This window comes from Heliangelus exortis, chromosome 2 (assembly GCF_036169615.1).
Source record: "Heliangelus exortis chromosome 2, bHelExo1.hap1, whole genome shotgun sequence".
NCBI classification, from domain to species: domain Eukaryota; kingdom Metazoa; phylum Chordata; class Aves; order Apodiformes; family Trochilidae; genus Heliangelus; species Heliangelus exortis.
Genome location: NC_092423.1, coordinates 7,435,376 through 7,456,412, shown reverse-complemented (window position 1 = coordinate 7,456,412; position 21,037 = coordinate 7,435,376). Strand labels below are relative to the sequence as shown.

Below are 21,037 nucleotides of genomic sequence, written 5' to 3'. Positions count from 1 at the left end.
AATGCAAACACAGAAGTGTACAAGAAAAGTCTTCATTGACTTGGAATGAACTTAGTTCTTGGGAGAGACATTTCAGGAAGTATGATTCATTACATTTACCCACACCAGAGAAACCACTAGACAAACAGATGCAGGTTTGTTTATTTTTCAGTTCAATGCTAGGGTTTTTTTTTTGTTTTTGTTACAGTCGTGGTTTCCCCCCCCCCCCCAAACAGACAGATTACAGGAAAAAATGTGCTTTTTAGTAAAAACTATTCAGAGCAGTGCAATGTGGATAATGAGCAACAACTTTAACTGAGAAACAGATTTTTGTCATCAGTCATCCCTCTGTCTTATCTACTGTAGGCTTACAGCAAATGTGAAATAGTTCATTAGGTGAAAGTCTCTCATTAAGTTGGTTACTGGAATATTTAATGCCCATCTTTTAGAGCTATCAAACAGAATTATAGTATCTCTTTTGGTACAGTACATTGAGTATCTCAAAAGGAAGCTTCAAAAACAAAAAAAGAAAAAAAATAATGGCATGCTTGAAGTAACTGAGTACACAGCTAGCAAGATAAAAGAGACCTAGCATGTGTAATCATGGAAGGTAGGTTTTATTCCTAGGTCTCTTCCACACTGACTTTTATTTAAAGTATTATTTTTTGAAACTTGCTTGTATCAAAATTGCTGTCTGCACAACCTACCACTCCCAAAAGTTAAATTATTATGATAAAAGTTTGAATATGTGTCTATCCCATCTGGTTCTTCATTAAGCATTCCTAAAGTGCTTTAAGAATAAGGAGTTATTCTTCTCTCATGAAGCCTGGCTCCTGTCAGGCTTTACCTATCACATACTCTTCCAGCTGGCAAAAAATTTCCAGAAACAGTATTGAGTCAAGAAAGACAGAATAGACCAAAGAATAAAAATCCTAACCTTAACCACGCTGTTTAAATAGCTGAAAATCTGCCTTCAGCGACACAGGAGACTGAAGACCATCCAAGTGAAATGGGTGTGACAAGTTCTTCAGCACATGAAATGATACAACTGTTCTCTGAAAAAATGAGTACACACCTTATATCTCTTGTATCAGGCACCTCTCTGTGGTATCCCAGCCGATTACTGATAAGCATATTGAAAGCATGTTTCTGATAGCCCAAGTCTCTCACTTCCTGATCTGCTTCATTAAAAATCATTCCTGGAAAAAAAAAAAGTACCATTATCAGCTAAGAGGTTCAAAAATACCCTTTGCAAACAATCAAGGATTGAAATGTATGTTTTAACCTCCCTTAAAAATCCATTAAGTTCTTCAAAAATCCCCCTGGATTCATGAATTATATTTTTGTGCAACTCTTTTTGCTACTCCTCACAAGTAGGTAATACTTAGCCCTTCCAGCTATAAAAAACATGAAATAATTCTCTGAAGACTGATGGCTCCAGTGTGTTTATTGCCTTACTAGACACACTCCCTTCACTTAAATGGCTTCTAGCACCACCTGAAACCAACATCCGATAAGCAACAGAGGACATTTTGGCACATAATATCAGCACCTATTCATACAAAGGGTCTGGAATATGATTTTTGAGAGAGAAAACACATTTACAGTGGTAGAAAACTCCTCACAATAGCAGTTTTCTAATGTTTTCTCAAGTCTGTAGTAACAAAAATAACTATGAAAAAAGCATAACTTCATATTTGTATCATCCAGTCACCAGGACACTATAACAGCAAGTAAAATAGAAACAGAGCTGCTTCTCTGTTGATTATTTTAGCAGAAGCATCAACTGTTGCTGAGCATGGCAGAGACAGCAATTAATGGTACAAATAAGTCCACTGCTAGAGGCCAGGGTTGAAACCCTCAATGCCATCCTGCCTGCCTTGTCTCAGTGCCATTGGGCTTCTCTCTCACTGAGCCATATACCCACCAGTGTGAACAGAAACAGCACAGGACCAACCAGACCAGGTTGTTAATTTCTTATTATAATCCCACACACCTTCACAAAGACTCTGGCTCCATCTTCCCTACAGCCTCCCATTAGGTTGCTGTTGACAACAATAAAATCTCACTCCTACTCTGATGCAAAATAAACCCATTCCTCTCAGGCTCTCTTTGTATCTCATGTTCTCCAGTTTTCAACAGGTATGCAAAAGCCAGCTGAGCTCATGCCTGGAGAAAATGAGATGGGTTTAAAAAAAATAAAAAAAATAAACTAACAAAACCCAAACAAACAAAGAAACAAAACTCAAAAAAAAAGGTCATAAAAATTTTTTTTTTTAAGTTTTCTTCCTTTTGAAACAATAAATCCTGGTTGACCTTTAGATCACAACTCTGTCACTCCCAGCTGTGTTTCAGCAACAGTGCATACCTACAGATACAAGATGACCTGGAAGGAATTCTGTGCATCCCCATTCCCACCATTTACATTTCACACCCTGTCACTTTTAGTCCTGGGTACAACAATGGCTGCACTACCAATCACATCAAGGGTTGATGCCTTGATATTTCTGCAGGATCAAGTGGGAAGTGCTGGACAGTGATACCTCAATAGACATGGGATACACCACACAGTGTGTCCTGTGACACTATCTTGCTCATGGATGAGTGCTCCCACTGTGGGTAAATAGTGTCATGGGGTAGGAATGAGGCCTGGTCAGAGTGGCAATGTCACTCTTAATGCACCAGTGGTCTGAAGCAGCAAGTCAGTCCTCTCTTGAACCACATCTATTTCCAAAGAAAGTCTTCCAGCTTGTCAGTTCAGATACCCAGCTCAATCTTAAATACATCACAGTAACAGTGGGAAACTGAGTTCACTTAAAACATTTTCTCTACAGAAAGCACAAGCATAATAACCACATGCCAATGTTTCTTTCTACAGTCTGTCCATAATCAACCACTAACTGTTTTTTTCTGATCTTCTGAATACAGACAAGAAAGAATGTTAATATTTTTAAAACATTCTCATGAAGGGTAATACCCAAAATGCAAGCAAAAGGCCTGGAAGATTCCAGTCCAAACAGCAGATAAAATCCCTCAGAAAATAAGGGCTCTGCAATCAAAACATCACATTAGGCTTTACTTTAGCAGTCTTATGTGGCTCTCCCAGATTGAAAAATAGAAAAGAGATTGTCCTACCAGATGACAGTTTGGTTTTGGCTATCATATGCAAAATTCTTCATATTTTTGCTTTCTTTGTTTACCACTGCCCTACCCTAGGTACACAGGAAGCCCTTTCCTGCAGCACCTGATGTAACTCTAACAGAGAGCCAACTGTCTTCTGTAGATTCATCCTGGCACTATAATTCCCCCTGGCTTTCACCAGCCACATCAGTCACTTGGTTTGAAGATCAAGAGACTTCTCAGTTAATAAGGTCCAAATTCTTTCCTGGCCAGTACTGAATAGTTGGAAAGAAACAGCCACCTCTGGACTGGCCTTCACCTCACTTGGCTCTCATACTTTTTTTGCAGTGAACTGATAAACATTTGTAAAGCCACAGGACAAGGCAAACTGGCATTTTTCCTACATCTTCACAGAGCTATATTGACCAACTCAGAAACTGATGTTTGACGTTTGGTGTTTTTCTACAAAACTTACAATCTGATGATCCAGCATCCATCAGAAGCAATGACAGAGGACTTCAATCACGTATGAGTAGTAAACTCCTGGCTATGAAAGGTAAGATGCCTTAATTCCCAAAGCAGCAGACACTGACACCACAACACTCAACATCTGCCTCCAGAATATAAGCAAGTTTGCAGGCCAGTACACAATGTGCCTCAGTCTGCATAACAGTGAACACTAAGCTGTGAGCAGTTAAGTATACAGGCAGTTAAATATAGAAAGCCTCTTAGTTTGGAAGGCAAATTTGGAAGACAAAACCCAAATCACCTCATTGATGAAATATGCTCCAACAAAACACAGAGACCTTTGTTGGTGCAAAGTAAGCAGGATTTGGCCCTAACCACTGTTGTCTCAATAAATCTTTCATTGTAATTTGTCCCACATACATTTTTTGTGTATGATTTCATACTCCAAGGATATTCTCCAAATCAATAGGTCCTCTTCATTGCATATTGTTATCAAACTACTTTTAATCACTGCATGCGAGCAGAGTTTCTTTGTGGATAATTAAAGTTCAGGTGTTTGAGCCCAGTCAACACAGGAGTAAAATATGAAACACATACATTGAACCTTCCAAAAGCAAGAACTACAGCAAAGGCAGACACCCTGTAATCCAGTCCTCCTCATAGTAGCACTTACACAGAACAGCTGTAAATATTAGGCATGGTAAGTATATTTTGGATTAAATACAACAGAATAAATTTTGAATAATTCTTAAAGAATAGAGTCAATAGTTCCACCTGCATTTTAACAAACAAAACCAGTTCATTCCACAATCTTCCCTGCAATCTTTTAAACAACAAACCTTAATATCTGATTTACTCCACTGTTTTAATAATTTTGTCATCAGCACGGAAAACCACTTACCCATTTCAGGAGAGAATTCTACCTCCCCCTTAACTGGATCCTGGACGTGATTTCCAAGAGCATTTCCCATCTTATTCTCTTTCTGTTGCAACTCGGGCATATGAACAGGCCCCCGTGTAAAACGGGGGTAGAATTTTTTTGGAAATGGCCTCTGAGGTTCCAGCCCCTTGACGGGCACATTCTTGAAGGATTGGTTCTCTTCACTGAAGTTGAAATAAACAAAAAGCAGAAGTGTCCAGGTCACAGATGTGAAAAGGCACCCATAGCAAAAATATCGAAGTGTGACACTTCCCATTGTAGACTTAGCATCGCTGAGGACCCATTCTCAATTACCTGAAAGAGAGTGAAAACACACTTTGAGTGTTGCCTGATAGCAAGGCTCTATGTTAGGAAAGGCATTCTACAGATTGCTCTTCCATTAAATGATTTTGGGAACCTAAACCTTAAGCACAGACCTTAAGAATGAAATCCCTTTTCCCTTGCCCATTCAAAAAAGGAACATGACCAGTTTGCATAATTTGTGTAGATACTACTGCTTTAAAACATGAAGCAAACAATAACTAAGAGCCCAGTGACATATTACAATTAAAGGATAAAATTATTTTTCGTCATAATAGTTACATAACTATCTCTCCACCACAACAGTACATTCCTTGTATGCTTGCATTCATTTAAACATATCACTGTTTCAACTAAATCTATTACACCCAGGGAACTGATTTTTCACAGAAGAATGGTTGGGGTTGGAAGGGATCTCTGGAAGTCACCTTGTCCAACCCCCTTGCTCAAGCAGAGACACCTTGTGCCAGCTGCCCAAAAGTATGTGCAGACATCTGCATTTCTGCAGTTCAGTTCCTACCCTAAAGCATGGCAGGAGAGAACACAGACTCAAAAAAATGCAGTTTAGCAACACATAGCACAAAACCAGTCACGTTTACATGCACCCTCCTCTGCAGAAAGAAAGGAAACAGATATGGGGGGGAAAAAAAAGAGCAAATAGCTTCAAGGCCTCAGCAGACGACAGAAAAGCTTCCATACTTCCTGGAAGAGATGCCCACCTAGAGCTGGAAGGAAGGAATCCAGCCCAAGATTTTACTTTAGGCACCCATCCACTAACACAATTTCCCCAAGCTGTACCAAAAATTACTATCATAAGCAAACCCTGAAGTGAAGCATATGAGTGGTAATGGTGGTAACATTTTATTTATAGCCCAGGAGAATCAGGTAAGCTTTCTGGAGTTTCTTAAATCTAGAAAAGGCTAAAAAAAAACACGTAAAAAACCTATAAAGCTCAGTAACCAAAATTAAGATAAACACTAACTCAAAGAATCAGATTTCTCTCATAGTCTAACCACAACAAATTCATTGCATATTAACAAAAAGCCAGAAAATCATTTAGTCACCTTTCAATTATCAAAACATTTGTTTTAAGAAAAAAAAAGTACTGGAGTAGGAGTCAAGTACTGATGCATTTTCCAGACTTCTCAAAAAGCCAGAAACAACCAGAAGTCTTCAGGTCAGCCTGGCAAACAAGAAACCACAACAATATTTTTGAGTGCAAACAGATTATTCCTTTCTCAATATGGAAAACGACTAAACAGAGGTAGAAAGCACTCGTGATCCCAGAGAAACCTATAAAGATCCCACTTACTTTGACAATGTAATTCTGAGCCCTAGGTGACTTACATCCAAAGGGGAATACATGTCAAAATTCAAGCTCAAATTTCCCAAATGCATCAAGTTATTGTTTGCCTTCCAAAAATAAAATACCCACAAAGTACGATAAAAAAAAATTTACCCATTATTTTTACCATGTCAAATTCCCTCACTTCTGCTAAGCCCTAGGAGCTTAAAAAGGTCTTAAATGAAGTTTAAATCTCATACCAACCCTGTGCACACAGATGAATCGTATCCTCTCTGAAAGAGGTTTGCTCTCTAACACTGTCATACAGAAACCTTGCTGCTTTACTGTAGGGTCTTGAAATTACTTAGAAAAAAAATGTTGTGAGGGCATAAATTATTTTTAAAATCCTCATTCTAGTTAGCAGAATGACTTCAGCAGTTGGAGAGGCAATACCACCACCCAGTGCCTTATTGCCTATGCAAGAAATGGTCAACAACCCACTGCAAGGCAAATATAGGCTCACAAAAAGCATGCAAGGCTGCAAAGGAGCAAGAGTATATAAACAGTTCTATGTCCTAATAGTAATAATTCTTTCCAGACAGTCTGCAGACAATTAATACTTTTGCATTAAAAAAAAGATCTGGGTGCTTGCCAGGTTATTTTTTGCATGGCCATGAGGAGGTCATCACCTCTAAGACTTGTCCAAGCCTGATATTCTGCTCCTCAAAACCTGCTAGAGTTGTTTTTCCATTCACTATGGTAACAGACATGCACTCCTAATATCACAGCACATGCCCTGATATTGTGGAATAGAATTCTTCTGGTAAGTTAAAAATTACTATAACAGCAAAGGAACCTTTTAATTTCAGGGCTGTTTAAGGATACACCTTCACTGCAGCTTGCACAGGAAAGCAAAAGATAACCTTTGCTGTCCCAGTTAGCAGTAGGAAGACAGGCAGGCAGAGCAGAATTCACCATGGATTAATTTCCTGTTTGCATCTCTTTCACAGCCCAGAGCTCCACTTTGCTGCTGTGGCATTTCCAGCCATAATCAAGTTAAGGCTTTCTGTGACTGACATCAGGCATAGTCAGGTTAAAGACCAAGAAGGAAATTAGTAATCACCAGAGTGAAAAGACTGCTGGACAACCCTCCTGTCCCCAGAAAGCCTTTTGACCAGGCTGCAAGCACACACTTTGTTATTCTTAAAAAGGCAACAAATGTAAACCTGTGTGTGATATTATTTTCCCATGCTCCTTGCTAGAGCAGAACCACTGCACCTTTTCTCCTCCCTTCAGTTTTTGCAGTTTTGTAGAAGGATACAAAGGTTGAAAGATTGCATTTAAATCAAATTACAGAACTGCCACAAAGCAGAAAACTAGGCCCTTTCAGTAGCTTACTATTCAACTAAGACATTTGATAATACATTTGGCTGGAAAACACTATTTGCTTTATGTACCACATGTTTTGTTAAACACTTACTTTTGAAGTCAGAATGGAAAATGTTGAACCCTGCCTATGAAAAAGCATGCTGAGGCTTATTAGTTTACTTTATTCACCAACACATATGCAACCACACAACCACTGTCCTATGGATTTCAACCAATTCTATCTTCTCTTGTGACCAGAGAAGTCACAATCTGCGTCAGAGCTGCATGCTCTGGTTTTACACAGTTTTAGGCTGACCACTGACTTCTTAGCAAAGAGGTCACAGTAGGTTTTAAAGTGCTAAGCCTGCCCTGAGGAAGCAGGAGGACCTTTCCAGCCCTATATTTTCATGCATACAAAGTGGAAATGCACCAATACATCTCCCCCTTTCTTCAATATACCAGGAAACAAATATCCCTGCACTTGTTTCAGCAAGCAATGAAAAAAATTCCCATTTTGATACTTGCCAGAGAAAGAAAGAAGAGAGTACACTTCAGCAGTTCACAAGGACCCAAAATGAAACATCAGTTCCCAGAGGCAGCCATGACTTTCTTCTGCAAGCTATCTAAAGACACTGAACCTAAGTCCGACCATGTCCAGACTCCTTTGCTTTCCAGTTCTGTTAAGTCTTCTAAGAAACATGGTTTGCCAGTTTATACAAATGTCCCTATGCATGGTCACAATACCCTGATGGTTCTCTTAAAGCAACCATCTTCTTCCAGTTGGTTTCTCCAAGCAGTATTTTGTAACTTAAGCAAAGCCAAACCTTTTTTTCCCCCCTCTTTCTTTTTAATTGGGACAAGCTGTTCCTGAATACAGGAGATGCAAAGCATATGCCTTCCAAATCTGAAGTATTAGTATCTTTCTCAGCCCTGATAGGTTCTTCATGAGAAAACCAAAAAACATCTATTTTTTTACTCCATGGTATTAGAGCTCTGCTAATGCAAACAGAACTAGCAGATTTGAATAGTGAGAAAGAATTCAAACAAATAAACAAAAAAACCCCTATAACTGCATTATCCAGATAACAATATAAATGAAGTCATAAGAATAATTTTCACCTATGCAACAGAATCGTAGAATGGTTTGGGTTGGAAGGGACCTTGAGGATCATTCAGTTCCACCCCCCCTGCATGAGCAGGGACACCTCCCACCAGACCAGGTTGCTCAAGGCCCCAGCCAACCTGGCCTTGAACATTTCCAGGGATGGGGCAGCCACAACTTCCCTGGGCAGCCTGTGCCAGTGTCTCACCATCCTCACAGTCAAGTCTAAGCTAAAGGTACCATCTTCCAGTCCCTCCCCAGCTTTCTCACAGCATCCTTTTCAGGTACTGGGAGGCAGCTCTAAGGTCTCCCTGAAGCCTTCTCTCCAGGCTGAGCTGTTACATAGAGTAGCATTGAGTCCAGTCTATTTCTTCAAATATATATTTTAAAAGAACTGATTTCCATCTTAAAAATCTCTTAAACATATCAAGAATTATTTCATAATACAGTTCTTCAATTACTGGTAATTGAGACTAGGCTAGAAAGGTCTATTGTATTTTTCCTCTTCATTTCTGAAAAGCAATACAGCTGCCAAAAGAAAGTTTCCAAAATACCTCAAACAATTCTCCCTCCCAAAAACACGAGGAGTGAAAAACATCCAGAACAAACTGGAAACACTTTCTCTCCCTTGGAAATATAAGAGCTTTCACAGCAAATAATAAATGATAACTCCTTGAAGAGTTTTCCAAGCACTGGATGCCCCCTTCCAAGTGCAAGGTCTGCACCTGTACAGAGTAGGGTAGATTTTGATTAGACATCAGGAAGAATTTCTTTACTATGAGGGTGGTGAAAGACTGGAACAAGTTGCCCAGAGAGGTCGTGAAGGCCCCATCCCTGGAGACTTTCAAGGTCAGGCTTGATGGGGCTCTGAGCAACCTAATCTAGTTAAAAATGCCTCTGCTTACTGCAGGGAGGGTGGACTGGATAATCTTCATGGGTCTGTTGCAACCCAATGCATTCTGTGTGATGATTCTGTGACTGAAATACACAACATCCTAGTGATACACAGAATTTATGGCTGTTCACATTGGTACACTTAGGAATCCTGAGATACTTCAACATGACAAACATAATTTATTCAAGGTGGCAGCACCTCCTACATCAGGAAGTTACACTTCAATTTGGAGGAACTGGGGTGACTAAGAAAGGAAAAAAGTTATCTTAGAAGCTGTCCCCATCAGCTCAGAAGAGACCAAGACTGCAGAGCGCAGCATTCTGAGAATTTCTAAATTTTCTACCTTTGAGTTTCTCTCTTACTGCCCTGTTTTGACTGTCATATATTTATTGCCTGATAGTTTTAAGACTTTGGCAAAGCCTTGGAACTGAGTTTGCAGACTCACATGCCAGGAATTCCAAGAGTAAAATATTCCTCTCTAATTTCCATGAATTCTAGTACAGAAGTCTCAGTCGCTTGCACAAGCAGTAAATCATTACTGTATTTTTGTGTTGGGTTTTTTTAAGAAAACTATCAAAGTTAAATATTAGTAATTTAGTAAGTCAATAAACTGCAAAGTTGAAAAAAATCTCCAAGAGCCTACCTGCCAGACTTGAGCTTCAGTAATGACTGTGCAATAGTGCTTTTCATCTCACACCAGCTTCCTGTAGCATCCTTACAACACCAGCATGACATTTTTTTCATACAAACCCAGTAACATTTAGATTCATTTAATAACTGGCCAAACAATGATACAACTCCAGTCTCCCATACAGCCTAGGAGAGTTTGTTGTTAGTACCCTCCTCAGCTCTAACCAACACTTACCCAATGTGCTAGCCTTCAATGTTTTTAGTGGAAAAAAGTGCCAACCACATTTCACAGTATTTTGGCTTAGAGAGCAAAAGTAGGTACAGGCTGTACAACCAGCCACTGCTTAAACACTGACATCTGCTTGGATTAACCTCAGCAGTTTAGTAAACACACCGTATGACTAGATATTTCATGGCTGTGCCAAGACTCATGTTTGTTAGAGGTCACACAGAAGATCAGATTAACCTCAAGATTTTTGAAATAGAAGTAAGACTTATTTGAGAAAACCCTAAAGTCTGCTTGTAGGTTTTCCAAGAACAGCTTAAAAAGTATGACAGAAATACAGCTCATACTACTCAGATTTCCTTCAAGGCTGCCTGTGTATTTTGGACCTATATTAAGGGAACAAACAGATGTGTATAATTTTTTTTTCCTCAAGAGCATTCTAGTAAAAACAAACAAACAAAAACCTTTCAACTAATTTTATCTTTGTACAGAGTATTAGGATATTAGGTATCTGCTGCATGACCTTCTACAGATGCTTTTGATTTTTATTTTGTTATTTATATTGGGGGTAAAAACCCAAGAAGATAAAGTAACACTACTCAGAAATACATTTTTGGTCTTTTAATAGTCTTAACCCTTTATGTATTTCTTGGCCTCCAAGATGATATGGGTGTCACTGGTCCTTTTTCAAAACAAGCTTCAGCAGGAGCAGGCTCTCCTATTTGCAAGTGATTCAGCAAGAAAACACCACCACTAACAGTAAGGTGAAAAGAGGACAGATTAGGAAGAAACAACTCCAATAATACACCTATCACACAAGAGGAGATGTCACTCATAGCAGCTTCTGCACTTTCATGAGAATTATTTCTTTCCAGCCATACATTACATCACAATCAGTCTTAAAACCTTAACAAGATGAAAGAGGGGCACCTTAAGCTGTTTTTGGTTCAGACTCCAACACACATCACTAGAAGCAACACCCACTAAATTCAGAACAAAAGCCAGAGATACTTCCAAAGGAAAGTTTAGTGTTTCATGTGCAAACCCAATTTACCTTCTTGTAAAAAGTTTCATGTGCAAACCCAATTTACCTTCTTGTAAAAAAAAGTTAGGGATGAGACACTGTACTTGATGAATTAAGTGGCTATTTTTGACACATTATAGGCATGTAACTACTCATGTAAAGACAGACTGGGTCTACTGGAACCTACTTTGTGACATTCAGGAAGCACCTGGGACACACAAACTCCCTGGCTGCTGACACAGCCTGGGGAACAGCTCTGTAGAAAAGGACCTGGACAGAACCTGAGCTTACCAATAGGAGCAGAGGCAGCTGACCAAGGGATGCAATTAAATCACGAAAGCAGCACTCATAAGAGCATGGGCAAAGTGTGGTGCCCAGTCTGGGATCTGCCAACACAAGACAGACATTGATAAACTGGGAGGAGTTCACTGGAAGGCCACCAAGATGCTCTCAGGCCTTGTGAGAGGCTGAGCTGCTTCAGCCTGCAGCAGAGACACTTCTGAGAGGGACCTAACAGGAGCCTGCTGCTACCCACAGGGATGTTATCAAGAAAAAAGAACAAGGCTATTTAGTAAGGTTTAAGGTGGTGGAATGAAGGTTAAAAAAGACTAATATAAATCCAGTTAGAGCAGCCCTCATTCACAGAAACACACTGTGGACCACAGGCTGTCCTCTTGCATAACATGACCGTTCCCATTCATTTTAATGAGATGGCACACTATAGATCTATTTTTAATTAGCCTCTGTAAGACACTTCTAAATGCAGCTTTAAAACCTTTGAGAACCAAGAGTTTAGTCATTTCAGCACAGCTATACAAATCCATGTCATATCACCTAAAATAAATTTTCCTGGACTTAATAAAAAATTTGATCAACGGTTCATAGATAAATGATCTTAAAACACCAATAACACCAATTTGTTATGATTTATAGGTAAAGGCACATAGACTTGCTGCATGAATTGGTGAAGACCTCAGAAACTACACTACATGCATACTAAGTCTGGGAAGCATAAAGTGTTTTAGGAAAAATTTTAAAATTCATCTTTATGTATTTGGTTTCTCACCCCTCACTATTTTACCACTGTCAAATGACTCATGCTCATTTGTGCTTCAGTTTTTGAACTTTAACCAGTGATGGCTAAATACTGCACACTACTGTTTTAAAATCTGTGGAATATACATTGAAACACCTCCTCTAGGAACTTAACTTTGCATCTCAAGATTTCTGGAATTCCTCCATTCCAGTGAAAAAGCTTTACTTAGCATGCTGCCATACCAGAGTAAGTGCAAAAACTTGAGCATTTCTATAATAAAAATGTGAAATTCCTTCTTTACCCACCTCCATTTCAAATGCTCCATTGCAGAAATTTTAAAGTATCTTCTGCAGTAAAGTTTTTCACTTCATCAACAACAAAACATACTAGATTTTTTTTTTCTTTACTGATTAAGGGTACCTTTCTCCCCACGGGCTCCTCTCCAAGGAGTGAGAGTACTTTGCAAAGGCTCTCATCTGAGGACATGATTTTAATGGAAAAAGCAGATACAAGTTTTGGAGAGAAAAAGTTTCGTAAGAGTCAGGATCTCATGTTAACAAACAACAGAAAAGAACATTTGTTTTAGTTACACCCAGTGGTACAATACTGGGTCAAGAAAAGTAACATAACAGTCCAGTCTGATTAGAGAGAACAACTACACTTGGTTAGAAATATGAGCTTACCAAAATCCTAGTGCTCAACTCTGACAAGTACGTGCTATAGTTTCATGCTGCTGCAGTGTCCTCATTCTGCCCTAAAAAACCCCTGTTTTCCAAAGCAGGGGCTACAAGCTTGAAATTTTCTTACCTATGCCACTAAAAAACATTGCATCGTAGGGCTACTTGGCTGGATGTTACTTTTAGCCAGCTGGCATAGAAATACACCTCAAGCCATTCATGGGTCCTAAAAATAGCTTCTCCCTTTCTGTTGCTAATAAATACCTTCTTCCCATTGAAACAGTGAGATTTTCTTTTCATTAGCAAAACCAGCTCCCATGAAAAACAGAATTTTCATGCACCAGCCCTAGGAAGATGCAAGCATTTTTGTAATAAAGCCCTTCATTCTTCACATGTAGCTTAGGAAACAGCAAGATTAAGAAACCAACACTGAATTTTCAATAAATTTTTCTCACATTAAAGATCCATGCATCAAAATAGTAGTTTAACAACCCTCCAGCACTATATACAAACAGAAAATGTAAGAGAGCTTACAAGGTCAGCTACACTCAAGTAAGCTGCTTAATACCTTTTCTAAATGTTTAAAATCTACTTAGCTGTTCCTTGCATTTTATGTCTGTACAGCTCACCAGAGTAACAGTACAAATGAAGATGCATGCAAAAAAATTAGGAATGACATCCTTGTACTTGAACAGCTGCACAGAACACTCACCTTTTCCAGAAGAGTCGGCACAGAAGAAGCAGTGCAAGGTTACACAGTGAAAACACATCCACTGCAGTAGCAGTCAAATCCAGTTGGTGTCTTCATTCTCAGGGAACAATAAAGCACTGAGCCTGAAACTTAACACTTTGTTGTTGAGAACTGCTTGCATGGTCTAATTGGGAGTACCAAGGCAAACAAGATTCTCCATGACAACAGGCTTGTTGGGATGGGTCTTAGGACATGAATACTACAGGGTTACTTCTCATTGGATTGCATACACTGCTCAAGAGCACAGATTCATTTTCCTTTTTGTATTTGGTTTAGATTTCTTTCTTTCTTTTCTTTTTTTTTTTTTTTTTTTTTTTTTTTTTCCTTCTCCTCCTTTCTTTCTTTCTTTTAAGCTGATGCATATGGAATTACGGATGTGGAAGTACAAACAAGACTGGGCATCACACTGCCACTCACTAGAGAAGCATTATCAATCCCTGTATTTCTAAGGTATTCTTTAATATCAGTAGATCAGGTCACAGTAAAGCCAGAGAAAATTACCATTACATTTGTATACAGATTTCAATTCTAAAAATTTCTTTACTGGTCATTTTTCAAATCGCTGATAATCTCACAAGATTTCCACATTTGGACTAAATTTTTCTAGAGTATTCTTTCTGTTCACCTTAAGAAATCTACATCAAAAGAGCTTTGGGCGTTTTTCCAGTCTTTTACAAGCAAAGTGAAAACACATTTTCCAATTCTAAAAAGTAAACCAAAACAGAATAAATAAGTAAAGATTCAGACTTCATTTGTACAGCTCTCCTGCCAAAAAGCTGGCAGCAAAGTTGGCAACAAAACAGACCTCACTGAAGTACTTTTGAGTGAAATAGTGAACGCTGGGGTTGACCAGTCTCAATTTTAAACCTGTTGAGTACTGACCACAGACAATGCATTTTGCACAAGATTTTCCTGCAAATTCCAATTATGCAGTTACCTCCAGATCACAGAATCCATACACCTTCACGTACATGCCCCACAAATCATACAAGGCTACTTAATTTCTCCTTTCCGAAGAGTTTTCCTTTCCAAGATACAGAAACAAACAAAAAAATACATTAGAAGTGTCACGTTTGGGCCCCAGAAATGTTGCATTCAGTTCCAGATATCAGAAATTGCCATGATAAGGTAGCACTAGCCTGTGAGCTACTTGCTGTAGCACTGAGGTCTGCCCTTGTAACTCAATTTCTCTAGCTTGAGTCACTGACTATCAGTATACACAGACATTTCTTTAATATAAGAGAGAGAGCACCAGAAATGTGAGTGAGGTTTAAATCCAGTTACAGTTTAAATCCAAACTGCCTATGACAGGAAAATATTTAACTCATTCTCAACTGCCTGGAGTTAATTCCTGCTATGTTTCTCTACAGTATCAAGAGATGGCATTATCCATCATGTCTTGAGTTTTCCTGGATGGATAGCCATTGTTTAAAAAGTAGAACTGGAAAAAATACTAAAAACAGTGGTTTAGTTGAATTCAATGTCCATTTGCATTTCTCACATCCAGAAACAAAGACCACTAAGTTTTTCACTCCGAGTTTTAACACAGAGTCCAGAGTAATCGTGCAATTTGGAACTGCAGAAGTGTGGGACCTGAGTTTTTCCTCAGTAAGAAACTCTCTTAGAAAGACCAAAAAACCCTGCAACCTTCTTACTTTTGGAACTATTTTCTCAATAGAAGTTTAAAGTGATTTCTGTAGGTTTCTCTGCCCTTCTCTCATTTTCTCATAACTGTCTCTAGCCATTAATATGTCATAAGGAAAGCTAAAGATATCAACCTCTGACATGTTCTCTCTTTAACTCACTGACTGAACCAGGACATCAGACTGAGCTGGGGGACAGTCTACTTGAACTATTTGCTCTGCTACAGATTTTGATGAGATCCTCAGTAACTCAACCTCTCAGCTGCCACCTATAAAAATTGATTAACAAGTTAAGGTGAGTACATGAAAGGTTCTGAGGCCACAGTAATGGAAGAATATATAAACACCAAGCACAACTCTGGGTTAAGGCAGCAATAACTCATTCCTTCCACTTCCCCAGCAAGCCTATTTCTAAATTATAATATTCTTATATAGGAAGCATTCTCTTTTTTTCCTTCCTTAACACTACACAGTAGTAGCAATGAAGTGGCACCATTGCTGGTACAGCCATGCCCACAGATAGAGTCAATGAAAACACTTTTATTCAAACATCTCAACTAATCTATCAATTTAATATAGAGTTTAGCTTGCAAAATATAGTATTTAACAATGGGATAGGGATTTTTCCAAATATGTACATGAACAGACCAGGTATTAGCATGCTTCTGAAAAAAAAACCAAAAAGTTTTGTGGACATTAAATATTGTATTAGAATGATAAATCACTAGCATAAAGTGATTTTACACCATCCAAAGGGAGAGAAAACTTATCCAAGTTATGCCAGAAATTAATTCTTTCATTCCCTTCTACATGATCTTACAGGATCAATTTGCTCCTTCTCCAAAGGAATTCCTTTGAGGAAAGAGTTGTGGACCACTCCTTTTCCAGCCTGTTGGTCCCTTTTCTTCTATTTATCTATTGCCAATGTTTCTAATGGGAAAACATACTCAGGATTTTGATGTTGAAATCAAGGATGTTGCAACAAAATGAACAGCAGATCAAAAATACATTTCCCTATTTTGCCAGGAGCCATCCTCTCCAGCACACACTAACACAGAAGGTTAGTGTGCAATACAAAACTCAGCCTTCTTTTGCTTCACAGGCAATGAGTCTCAGCATCTACTGATATAAAAGATTCAGCAAGTGACAAGATAAAGGTATTCCAGGAAACAGAAAACTAAAGAAAGCCCTTCCAGAAAGCAATTTCACTAATAAGAGCCAAAAGGTATCAACAGAGACAGTGACATAATTTTTTCTTGATGTTCTACTTCAGGAATTAACAAAACAGTCAACATACCTACAAAGACTGATTCATCACAGGCTGTGTATCGAAAGTGGATAGTTCTGTGCTCCCTGGAAAAGGATCACTGTTTTAAATAAGGCCACCTCCAAGGTTTAAGGCATCTAATTTAATCCTTGTCTGCACAAGAAAATCTGTGTCATTTAGCCAAGCAACACTTGAACAGTTTTACATAAACTAAAAGGACCACCTCTGTGAACATGCTCCTAACATTCATTAAGTATTTGCTTAAATCAGTTTGGCACATAACAATCATTTACTGAGGTACCTGCTTTTCAGCATGCCTCTGCAAGCTTAGTAACTTAACCTGTCAACTTAAAAGTCAACTTCTTAAATGGTGCTATGTCATTTTTAGGAATGACAAGGAGTTACTGCAGGTAAGCAGTTAGCTCCCATCAACTGCTCTGCAACATTTCTTCATGCACATACTTCTTCCCTCTTGCAAGAGGAATGTTTTTTGTCAAGGTAGTTTGCCCCGTGGTAAGAGGGATTAAAGCATGCACACCCACAGTCACTAGCACAGTACAGCTGATAAGGTGTAACTTGTCAGTCACAACAAAACTTCAGCCTCAGAAACAGAATTTGCAATGCCACTACAGCCACAAAACAGAAAACTGCAACAACTTGCCTGCCCCAAACTGAACTAAAAGCCAGCAAAGATATCCAAGTCCCTACCTGTGAGCAGTGTAGGGTAGTGGGGCTTGGAATTCTCCCCAGCCTGCACACCTATTTCCTGCTCATCCTACAACACACACAGCGTGTCACTCTTGCAGGCACTTTGATTCATACTTTACATTTTGGTAACACCATCATTTATTTAACCTACAGACAGCATATTTTCACATCACAAGGACAGAGTCCAGAGGTGCATCTGACAAAATATTTCTTCAGCTCCCCAATTTCCCGCCCTTTGTTGCAGTGTATTTCTAGTTTTTACAGCTTTCAAATAAATTATTTACACTAATTATTACACAATGCTGATTCATATGAGAAACATGCTAGAGCACAGCTGATGGTTATGGTGGATACTACTAACTCTAACACAAAATGAGCTGAACAAATGCATTTTACCCACTGGTTTAGCAGCCAAGGCCTTTGTACTGACAGTACTTTGTACATGAACACAGTAGCTGCAACAGCAGATATATTCATCTCCATAAGCCACCGTATGTTTTGAAAAGAAAGCTTAGATAAGAATCAAGACTATTTATCTACCTCCCACACTCCAAGAAGATTGGAACACATTTCTCCTCTGTAATGCTTTTTGAGAAGGAAAAGACAAAATGAATTTCTGCACTTGAAATCATACTTTCTCTCTTCAACAGCAATTAACAGGGTTGCAGCACCTCTGAAAAATGAATGGTACTTAAAAAAAGTGATGGGATTTTAGGGATATCTGTAACTGTAGTATTGCCTAGTCAGACAGGTGAGCTGTTGAGGAAGTCAATAAACCAAACTGTCACAGAGAGGACCAACTCTTATTTTTTCAAAATTTTACCTTTTCCCTTCAGCTGGAACTCTCCCTTCACTTTGCTTCAGTAGTCAACACACAGCTGCCATACTCAGCCTGCCAGCTGCTCAGACCACAAACTTCTCACAGTACCTTCCAAGGTAATCTAACTAATGCAAGAATGATCCTCCTCTGTTCTTTTAGCTCCATTTTACCCCATCACTTCCTGTTGGAAGATCTGAACTCCCCATTTTTACTGTCTGCTCTGATACGTCTAACTTCATTCATTTGGCCCACAGTTTGCCCTGCTCCACACCCATGCCCTGTAACTACCACTAAACCTTTTGTCTTTCTAGCATTTACTGTAAGGAACCATGTTTTGTATAGACAGATTTTCACAATACTAGTAACTCAACTTTAATTCCCTTGCCATGCTGTTTACAGGCTTTCTTCCTCCTAAAACCCTGAATCACAGCTCCTGTTATTTTACATCACTATGAAAATGAAGAACAGATTCACCCATTCTCAAAAACTTTCACAGCAGCTAATCTGAACTCTTTCCAGTTTTACTTCTATGCACAATGATGACAATTGATTTGCAGTCCTCTGAGACAAAGTGATAAGATAGCACAAGACAGGCAACAGTCCCTGAAACCTGCAGTCAGAATCTCTTAAAGCAGAACATGTCACTTAGCCTCCTGGCTGCCTCGTCTGGGGCTGAGATATGAAGGTTCACTAAAGCTGCAGTATTATTTCTTCCCTTCCCTTCTGAAGAGCTCCTAAAACTCTACAGGAGCTTATTTTACCCAGAGATGAGGAAAAGCTTTTGCAGAAGGCATGCAGTTCTTCACAGACAGTTATACTGGAGGAAGCCAATTGCTTGTTAATCAAAAGCCTCTTATGTGGAACCACCTGGACCTTTATGCTGTTCTAAAATGAGGTCTAGAAATCCCAGCCTGCCTGTTTCACCTAGGCAGAGGTTCTCTGTAGGGCAGTATGACAGAAACATACTATCAGGGATAGGTTGGTATGATCCTTTCCTGGACATAGCCTACACTTGGATGTGTTTAAGGTAATCAGAGATGTCTGGGAGCAGTTTCCTACTAATATGAGATCTATATGAAAAAAAAAAGATTAAAAAAAAAAAGAGAGAAAAGAAAAGAGCAAAAACAGAGAAAAAAAAAAGTATTTTTTTTCTTTGTAAGAGTAGCAGCTTCTTCACTGTATATCTGGTTACCCAGTAAAGTTCTGCAAGGTCTATGGCAGCTGCCCTGCAACTGGCATTGTGAGAAGTCAGGTTACAGTTTGGCAGAGCTGCTGTATTAGACAACATGAGTGTTTTAATTAGTTTTAACAGCAGTTTAAGGCTGACACCTACTAAGAATCTAATTAAGATGAAGGAGCTATCTGGAAAGGCAGTTTCTGAACACAGTGTTTGTCTCCAGTGCCACAGCACAGACCTGCTGAGCCCTCTGCTACCAGCAGCACTGAGCTTTGGGTTGTTCTGCTCGGCTCTGTCTATTTTCACGCGAACAGGGGACCAGAAAACTTTTCTTCTGCCATGCAAGTAACTTGAAGACAGTTAATTCGCCATCAGCATTTTCTGCTGCAGCCCTCCTGATAAGATTTAACACAAATAAAACCAAACCAAACAAACCAAAACAAAACAAACAAAAAAAAAACCCTACCACATGGCAATGGGAATTGGCTAAAAGGGCTGGAGACTAACCACGCAGAATAATAACACACACGTGCTAAGAAAAAAAAGGGAGCCTCAATATTACAAAGTATATTCTGAGAACTACAGCGACAAAAAAGGAGAAGCTGTTTAAAAATACATTGTCCAGTCATAAAGGTAAGAAAGCTTTACTACAACGCGGGGGTCACGCAGCCCCCAAAAAGCAACGCCTGCCCTGCCCTGCACAGGAATCAATGAAAAGAGCAGCGCCAGCAACACCTACAGATCCCCACATTTTGGGCTGACAGTTGCATGGTTTCCGTCTACCTGCCGGCAGACTGCTGCTGCTGCTCCTTCACAGGTATCTAAAGACTTTAAAAATTATAATTACACCTTTTTCCATCCTCCGTAGCACGTCCCACGGTCTCTCCCGGGGCAGCGCTGCCGGTCAGGTTCACCCCAGAGTCTTCCCCCCGCCAAGCGCAGCCTCCTCGCTATAAGCTCACGCCGTTCAATTCAGCCAAAGCTCGGAATTTGACTCTCTGGTCAGGAAACAGGAATCGCTGCCCCCGGGACAGACTCCGCCGCGTCCCCCCCCTCCCCAGGGCAAGCGGGAAAACGGCCGCGGCCGACCGATACCGCCCCCTCACCGCCCCGGGGCTGCCCCTCACACCGCCGCCGACCCCGTCCCTCACCCACCGCCCCCCCGGGGCTGCCCGTCACACCGCCACGGAGCCGTCACCCCCACACTCACCGCGGCAGCGGCCGGCGGGACGCGGTAGTGCTGGTGCTGGTTCTGGTGGTGCCGGTACCGGCGGCTCCGCCATCACCCCTCCCGCTCTACCCCTGCCCTCAGCGGCGGCGGCGCGCACCGCTGGCGCGCGGCGGTGGCGCCACGTGACCGCTCCCCCCTCCCCTCCCACCCTCCCCGGGCCGCCCCGTGACGTGGAGAGGGCCGGGGCGCGGCCGCCATGACAGGCGGGGCGGGAGCGTCCTGAGAAGATGGCGATCTCCGGGAGGGGTTGGGGTGGCGAGGCTGTGGGGTTCCTGCGTGGCCCCCTCTTTTCCTGAGTGGTGCGCTGACACGAAGCATGGCGGTGGATTTAGGTCTTTCAAACCCCTTCCTTCAGAGCCGCCGTGCGTCTGCCCCGCGCATCGTCTGCCC

General features: G+C 40.3%; 1 protein-coding gene across 5 annotated transcripts in view; it reads right to left on the bottom strand.

Annotated features, from left to right (window-relative positions):
* The window catches only part of GALNT11 (polypeptide N-acetylgalactosaminyltransferase 11), a 51,948-nt gene extending 31,184 nt beyond the window's left edge, over positions 1–20,764 (bottom strand). Inside the window, exons 1-3 of one of the 5 annotated variants that reach the window (XM_071734679.1) lie at positions 20,627–20,764; positions 4,469–4,801; positions 1,055–1,178 (exon numbers count right to left, since the gene is read on the bottom strand). In XM_071734679.1, coding sequence (XP_071590780.1) covers positions 1,055–1,178; positions 4,469–4,763 — 419 coding nt within the window. In that variant the 5' untranslated portion in view covers positions 4,764–4,801; positions 20,627–20,764. Of the gene's footprint in view, positions 1–1,054; positions 1,179–4,468; positions 4,802–11,524; positions 11,702–13,762; positions 13,841–16,741; positions 16,798–20,265; positions 20,415–20,626 lie in introns of those variants that run through there. The other 4 variants (XM_071734680.1, XM_071734682.1, XM_071734683.1 and 1 more) reach the window with 4 other exon arrangements.
* Positions 20,765–21,037: the final 273 nt, after the last annotated feature.